This window comes from Pteropus alecto, unplaced genomic scaffold (genome assembly GCF_000325575.1).
Source record: "Pteropus alecto unplaced genomic scaffold, ASM32557v1 scaffold42, whole genome shotgun sequence".
Classification (NCBI taxonomy): Eukaryota; Metazoa; Chordata; class Mammalia; order Chiroptera; family Pteropodidae; genus Pteropus; species Pteropus alecto.
In genome coordinates, this window is record NW_006434825.1 from 15,197,880 (window position 1) to 15,206,272 (window position 8,393).

The window sequence follows — 8,393 nt, forward strand, 5'->3', positions numbered from 1 at the left end:
CGATTCATGACAAGGAAACTTGGACTCTTCTCTAACCTCCATAGGTTTAAGGTTCTTCGATAGTGTTAACTGACCCCCCACCACACTAGGGTTAATTCCTACCAGGCAGGCTGAAATATTTGTTCTGAAAAATGCAAAAATTTCAATGAGCTTATTACAAGGTACTGGGCATTTAAAAGTACTTAATTGAACCAAGTGCCTTCCTCTCACAGCTCCTTACTGAAGGTCTACTTGGGATCCTTCAAAATACTCTCTATGTGTCAAAGATTATTCTGAGCATTTTATATGGATTATCTCATTTAATTTTCACAACCAACTAAAATACAGACTCAGGAGTTAGATGCTTGGATTTAAAATTCTGCACTGCCTTTTAATAGCTGTGTAACTTTGGGTAAGTTACTTGACCTCTGTCTTGGTTTCCCCACAAAATGGAAATAATAGTATTAGCAACAAATGATTGTTAATATATAATGCACTTAAGATAGTTTGTGGTACACGGGAACTATTAATAAGTGTATCTGAGTGTTTCACCTGTTATCAGTGGCAAGCTTTCTGAGTTAGAAGCAGTCAATATCACTGGAACTGACATTCCAGCAATTTCTGGCAATACTGCTGAGGAAAGAAATAGAGAAAAGGCCAGCAGTGAAGACATCTACAGGACCCTTTTATTGACTGCTAGTAGCTAAGTCTACGAGTAGATTTCTGGGTCTCTGAAACACATACCCACAAAATGTGCAGACCACGCTTCAGGACTAGCTTGCATAATCGGCCCCGAGCCCACCACACAAAGGTGGGCACCATTTGCTCTCTCTTACAAGCTCTCCCACAAAAGGCTCCTCCTATCCCCCACCCAGTGGCCATCATCTAAGGCTGAGATAGGAAAAAGGCGCAAACACCAAAAGGAAAAGCTAGTAGTTTATATAGATAGATATATAGATATATAGATATTGATATATATTGTGTTTACATAGTCCACAAGTTAAATGCAGGTATTCATAAGAAGAGCATTAACAATAAAAATACAATCTGTGTGTAGCCAAGTACAGAGACTTAAAATGGTCAACAGCAAAAAGGATCTCACAAAAGTACAAATATACAGTACAAATTGATTTATTTAAAACAGTTACAAAAAAGCACAACAAAATAGAGATTATCCTTAGAATTATTAATGCTTTGTTAAAGATCAGGTAGGATTAGAGGGTGAGAAATGGTATGGGTGGGGGGAGCACCTGACTATTTCTAAGGCTTTAGATACAATGCAGTTGATTACATATTAATTCAGCCATTACATACTGGGGATGGTAGTTGGGGGTCAGTAATTTATCTACAGGGAACTCCTACACCAATCAGATCCATCCAGACTGCCCCAGTGCCATCCTTCTCTACTCCTCAGGACCCTAAAGCCAACCGGATGACAATATTCCCATCCTCCTTTCTCCACCCCATTCCCTATCCATATATTCTTCCCTTCCCTAAGGTGCTGTGCAAGCTGAGAGTAGTTTGCTCTCTGCAGCTGGAACATATACTGTTTTGGCTACAGGGATCCTGTGTGTGACTAGGAAGGTTGTAGGGGACAGCTTTACTTTTAACACTTCAAGTTTGTCACGAGTACAGTCAGTCTCTCCCCCAACATGAGATTCTCTTGAATGCGAGTATCAGCAAATGAAGGATGAACCCTGCCTTCAGCAATACCAGCAATGCACTAACCACTCACAGCTCACAACTACGTGCAAACTCCCTGTCCAGGGAGAGGGTGTAAAACCACTGTGTCATCAGCTCACGCTCTCTCTCCAAAGAACCTCAGTCCCCATGACAGTCATAAAGACGGAAATAAATGCAAGTTTGACAATAGGTAAAGGCACATGGGCAGCTGCCACACACACTGTAGACAGGAACCCAATTCCAGACCATCTTTACTGCTGGGTATCTACAGTAAGAATGGCTTTGGGACTACACAGACTACCAGGGGAGGATCTAGGCTTAACAGGAGAACTAATAAAGAAACCTTAGTGTGAAAAGTGCATTTATTACTACTGTTCCTGCTGGGGAGGTTTAGCAGGGCAAACCGCACCCCCTCTCCTCCTTCCCCCCTAGTCACTGTGCATAGTCTGCAGGTAAGGAGAGAGCGCAGTCAACTCTAGCATCTCAAGGGACAGTGTCATCCTAGGCCCAAACCAGGCTTCTGAACCCAAAATGGATCCTAGAGTTGAAAGAGTAACTGACAGCTGCAAAGACCCAGATGCTTATTTTATTATTGCATAATGTGGGAGGCCTTCCCTACTCCAGGGAAGTGTGGAGAGTGAATGCTTCCCAGCAAAGGGCTAACAGGTTCTCAGTCAACATCCAACTTAGCACAGTTCAGCTCTTCAACTGTAGTGTACACTTTTTCCCACCTGGAAAGTATTGTAGCTTCAGTGTGGTTTTGTAGACTTAGCCCTAGGAGACCAAGAAGTCTCCCTAAAACTTGGCCTCTGCCCTATTTACTTTGCTTTTAAGACTGTGACCTAATCTCTCATGACTGATTAATCAGGCTATCTTTACCCCAATGGACCCAGGCCCTTTCCCAGACAGTCCATGTCCACCCTTCATCTCCAGTGTGATCACTCAACTCTTCAATATGCTTGCTTGATGCAGGTTTAAATCATACCACCAACTTGTGCATCTCCTATGATGCCCACTGGTAAAATAAAACTAAACCCCACTGAGGGGCTATTACAAACTTCAAACCCTCCCTCAACCCCAGACAAGAGTCCATATAACTGGAGCCAGATGAACCTCCCTGGATGCTGACACAGGCCCTATCTTGGTTCCCCGTCATTTATTTTTAAAAACAGGATACAAGATATCACAAAGAAAAGAAGTTAATACACAGAAAACACCCACTAGCAGAACCTACTTGTTTCTCCCTCAAGACAGATATTTGGAGCCAAAGGGCTCCCCACAAGCACTGAAGCCATATCCCTTTGGAGTCACCAACCTGCCAGCAGCATGTCATACTATTCCTAGTCACCGTGACTGCTATAATATAACACTTGCACAGGTAAGAATGGACAGGATGCCTGGATATCATCTATATGGACAAAGACATGGAAGGACGGAGCTATAAAAGACAGCAGGCAGGACGGTGAGCAGACAGCAGCAGTGGCAAAGCAGCACAGACCACAGCCCTTGGTGTTACAACCAACTGGGACCAAGAGCGTAGAAGGGTCAGTTCAGATCCACTGGAGCCCCTCCCCATGGGTATAAGTGCTCAGCTCTGAACTCCCAGACCCTTCTTCCCCACAGTCCCTTCCTCCCCACTCCGAGCCTGGCATACACTAATCCTGATAGGAATGATAATCCAAGACTTGGACTATCACTCATCCTTTACCTGGTTCCCCTACTCCCAAAGTGGTACAGGCATTCTGTTTAGTGCCCAAGTCAGCAGTCCTACTTTCTCTCCTTAAGTTCTGAGAATGGCCTACCACTGACAAGGGACTGGCTCTGGCCTTCTTCATTGCTCATTCCCCAAAAAGCTTGACAGCTTCCCACTAAAATGATCTCTCTCTCAATACCGCTCAGGTCTTTTGCAAACATGAAATTCCTACAAGGAAGAATGGACATATCAGATTACTCTTATTTCTCATGCCTGGAAGAAAGACTGAACCAGAGGGAAAAGGCAAGGGGAGTGCCACAGCTCTGATCAAGATTTAGAGCACAGAGCTTCTCTTCCTGGGAGACCTTACTTTACAAGACGCCTCTGCAACTCAGAAGATATTAACGTATTACATATGCATGGCACAGTATCAGGGGAGCTGCTGGTATTGTTTTACCAGCAAGAGACAAGAGGAACAGCAGCAGAAAGGTCAGGGCCCAACTTACCAAGGTGCACAAGATTTTCTCCTTCCAGGATTAAGTGGAAGTCACCAGGCTGGGTAGTGGAGAGTGACTAATTTAAACTGTTTGGCCTGTATCTGGTTAGATATAGGTTTGCTTGCATAAGAAGGAAGCTCAATTGGTTTTCTTGGGTGGACATTTCTTGAGTGTCAACTGTGTGCATGTCACTATATTCAGTTGATGAGCCTTCCTTTGAGGAAGGATGTTTCTGAGACCGTGCAAATAGTAATCCCTAGGAATGAGTTGTTCACGTAACAGACGTAGATGAGGCTTTCTCCTGGGGCATTCATCTGAGAGGATTCCTCAAGACTCAACCCCACAGGTCCCCATGGTGGGAAAGAAACCAAAGAAAGCAGCATTCAGAGAGAATGGGGGACAGAGAAGAGAAAGAGCATTATCCCAAATGAGAACAAGGTTGAGTGTTCACCAGACAGGGTTGGTATTTGGTTCTGAGGTGAACCGAAGACTTAAGTACTTGCAGTCAGGTCAGCAGCTTCCTTTGGATGAGCCTCTGAAAGGTGACTGACCAGGTAACTGCTCTCGAGGAATGAAACAATGGAGTGTAGGGCTTGTAACAAACAAGCCAGTCTCAGTCACTTTGTTCCCCCAGGAGAACAACCTTTAGCACCTGAACACTAAGAATGACTTCATTCTCAGAACTCCCCCTCCCCCCAGGAGGTAGGTAAGATAATTTATCCCCATTTGGCAGCTGGGGAGGAAGTGAAAGACCAAGAGGTCATAAGACTTGTCTCGAGTCTTTGACAGAGCAGAGATCAGAGCTCAGAGGTTGAGACTCCTGACGACCGGCCAGGCCTCAGCCAGTTCAAATACATTTGTAAAGGAAATGCCAAGATCATACCCTGGGAGAAGCCTTGCCAGAGAGCTGGGGGGACGATACCCTGAGTTGCTCCAAGAGTCTAAAGACCCCTGAAAAACAAACAAAAAACCCACCCACCCACCTGAAGCTGGAGGGGGCACCCAATTCTCAATACCCAGTGGAATCCCACAGTCTGAGCTGATGCTAAAAGTTGTGAAGAAAACATGGGTTTAAGACAGAGGGGCAAATGCAACGAAGACTGAAAATGCTCTTTGCAGAGGAATACTCCACCATGAAATGAAATCTAGAAGACTTCAGGTATTGAAACATTCATTATCAAGACTACCCCAGAACCTCAGAGCTGCCGGTGAACGGGGATAGCTTGGAGAAGCCTGAAGGCTAGGAGAGGAAGTGGAATAAGGTGGGAAGACCTCTGTAAAAACATCAGGATGGGCACGGCCCAGCCCGGCGTATTTGCCCTGACCCGGGGCACAGTTCCCTTTCTTGTTTCTCCACCAAGCTGTTAAGCTGCAGAGGAGGGGACATGATTTTTAAAAAACAGAGAATATGACTGAAGGGGAAACCAGAGAGACTCCCTACACACCGAAAACTAGAAGTCTTGGTCAGAGAGGACAAAACCAATTTTGCAGAAGAGGGAAGGCAGTGCAGCTACAGATTAGGCCCAGGTCAAGACACCATGCAAAGGTTAGGGCAGCAGAAGGGTGGGGGCCGCACAGGCACTTAGGCACAACGTAGACAAACAGAGGAGGGGTGCAGGGGCTGGGGGAAAGGGTCCACTTGTTCTTTCAAAAGTCACCTTTACCAACTAGAGATTCAGTACAATTTCGAAGGTCTGGCAAGCCGGGTAGGAGGAGCTTTGTTACATCAGCTACCTTTCCAGAAGCCCTGCCTAGAGCCGGGTCAGCCTGGCCATCAGGTCTTTCTCCCTAAGTCCTCTGACTGGGTTCCTGCCAAAGCAGTCCTTCACTCTGGAGGGGCTTCTCCGTCTTCTGGTGCTAGAAGCCTTGTGGGAGGAACAGTGAGAAATGGGAAAGAGCTGAAGCAGGATCAAGCAGAGTCCTGCACATGAGTGCTCCTCCCCGACAACCAGCCACAGACATCTGTAACAAAACTACCCTTTAAAGTGCACAGCTCTCAAAAGAAAAGTTCTGGGTGAGAACCCTCTTATTCCAACAATGGGGCCTCTTGCCCTCCCACCACAAAAAAAGAAAGGAAAAAAACTTCAGACAGTTGAACTGCTACTATAAGCTGTGGATCACCATTTTTGGCTCTTTCTTTGCTCCCTCCCTCTGTCACCTGCTCCCAGAGCCTGATGTTTCCCTTGCAGGAGCTAAGGATGGGGAGAAAAGAACAGGGAGGCCCTGATATTTGGAATGTTTCTTATCTTGCATGTACCCCCTTCCTTCCTTGGCCCAGGCCTGCTGCCCCCCATCATAGCATCCTCTGGGGGTATCCTGAAAGGATGCCATGGGGTAATGAGCGACAGACCCTGTCTTGGGAGGCTGCCTTCATGCCTCCTCTTAACCCCGCCACCTTCACCCCAATCTCACTGCCAAGAGAGCCGTTCCCTGCGCGGGATGTGCAAATCCTCTGCCTGCTCACTGTGAGGCCCAGCTCTGGGGTAAAGCCCCAGTCCGATCTGGGAGAGAGGTTCATTTTCCTGCATTGGAACGCCCTTCGATGGACAGCTTTACCTCCTGTGGAATGAAAGAGGGACGGAGCAGCGTAGCCCGTGCCTCCTCCCCTTGCATGCTGTATCTTTGGAAGCTTGGGGCTGGCCAGCAGGCCTGAGCACCAGGCTCCGGCTGCGAAGGCTCTACCATTTGGGAGCCCTCGGCTGGAGGCTGGCTCTTCACCTCACTGTCACATTGCTCTCTGGGTCCCAAGACTGTCCTCTCAGGCCTTTCTTGGGGGGTACCCAGTTGGCCTGGGGGAGCACAGCTGGCCTGAGAAACTGAGTTACTGTTCAAGCTCTGTAAACTGATAGAGATGCAGACATCTCCCACCTGTAGCCGATGGCAGGGCAGAGAGAAGAGCTGTGCAGTCCTCCCAGGGCTGCAGGAGGACCAACCCTGGCCATATACAAAAAAGGGGTGCTCCGGGGGCACCTCGATGCTCACTTTGCTCTGCTGCTCACCAACCACGAAATGCAGCATGACAAATCCAGGCCACTGGCTCTCCTGAATGTCCACGACTGTGCTAGAGTCAATCTTCAGTCCCCCGCTCACTTCGGCACTGCGCACAAAATCCTGGGTCTGGAGGTCCTCCACCCGCTTCAGCTCCCCCGTAGCCAGCTGGATGATGGCGCCTTTCATGAAATGGGAGGGCAAGTGGGAAGAGGTAATGGGGGGTGGCGTTGGCTCCTTGTCTGGGAAGGTGGCTCTGGCCTGCATGTCCAAACTCGATGCCACCAGGATCTCCGAGCCCATGGGAAGCAGGCCTGGGTCAGTTCCAGTGGGCACCAGGTTGCCATTGGCTACAACCATTGCTTTGGGTAAAGGTCTGTGTTTCACTGGTTCCTGATGGGATTGAGGGTAGAAGCCTTGGGCCTGGTTTTTCTCGGCCATCTCCGCTGGGTTCCTGGCTGACCCTCGCCCCTCACCCTGATGGTCAGGGGTATGATGGGACAGGTTAAGGGGGCTGGGCTCATCTTTCCTCTGAGCTGCCACCACACGATAGTCCTGAGAAGCTAAAGCGCCAACCACCCGCTGGACCTCAAGGTCGGTGTCTGGGGTCCCTCGGTGTGCTGGCACCGCCACCTCCACCCGTGCAGTCTGAGAACCTGAAAACAATTGTCTATCCACCACACATTCGACCACTGGCACCAGTCCCTGGCCTTCGCCCTTGCTGCTGGGGGAGTCGAGGGCTTCACTCTCCCGTCTTACTAAATTTCGCTCTCGCTGTCTCTGTCCATTGGCAGCGGCTGCTTCCAGAGCAGACTGGCCCTCCTGAGGGGTGAGAACTGGGCTGGCACCTGCTGGAGGGGTTTCATGCAAGGTGTACCCAGCAGGTAGCCTGGACATCTGATAATAAATGGGCATCCGTCCTGGAGCGAGGTCCAGTGGCTGAGTATTTGAGTGATGTGACAACTGCCCAGGTGAGGAAGTGGCAGAGGGAGCTTTGTTGATTGAGTGGGCCGGGGATGAAGCCTGGGGAGGAGGAGTGGTTCCTTCTGCCAGAAGCGAGGCATATGGCACAAAGTGTGGAAGGTGAGAGGTGGCGAGGTTGGCAGAAGGGGAAAGGAGGGGACTCGGTAGGAAATTAGGTGGCACAGCATAGGGAAGGCTATAAGGAGACCCGATAAACTGCAGAGAGGTGGACGGGAGCTGAGTATAGTGGATTGGGGGATAATGGATTCCTGGATGTTGAATCAGTGAAGACGCTACATTAAATGTGGGGGGCAAGGGGCTCATGTTCACCACGGATGGGAGGCCAGTCGGAGAGAAGGTGGCAGGTGGCACAGCCACCTTATACAGCATACCATACTGGTCCACTGTCAGACCAGTGATGGCCTCAGCTCCGTCACCCCCCAGGCTGACTCTGGCTCCTGCCTGGCTCTGCCCAGCCACCACAACCCCTCGAGACCATTCAGAGGCATCACTGGAGGGTGTGTGGTTAGTTGAGCAGCTGGTAGTTCTCCCCATATCCTCGCTGGTCACGGGGAGGTCTCGTTTCTTTG

General features: G+C 49.0%; 1 protein-coding gene across 1 annotated transcript; it reads right to left on the reverse strand.

Moving 5' to 3' along the window:
* Positions 1-902: 902 nt before the first annotated feature.
* ATXN1L (ataxin 1 like) lies at positions 903-8,387 on the reverse strand. The gene has a single exon (XM_015587760.2). The coding sequence runs from the start codon at positions 8,356-8,358 to the stop codon at positions 6,367-6,369; it is 1,992 nt and encodes a 663-aa protein (XP_015443246.1). The 5' UTR covers positions 8,359-8,387; the 3' UTR covers positions 903-6,366.
* Between the last annotated feature and the right edge of the window lie 6 nt (positions 8,388-8,393).

Bases quoted from the DNA above. Each gene is read 5' to 3' on its own strand.
- ATXN1L (XM_015587760.2), bottom strand. From the start codon at position 8,358: ATGGGGAGAACTACCAGCTGCTCAACTAACCACACACCCTCCAGTGAT.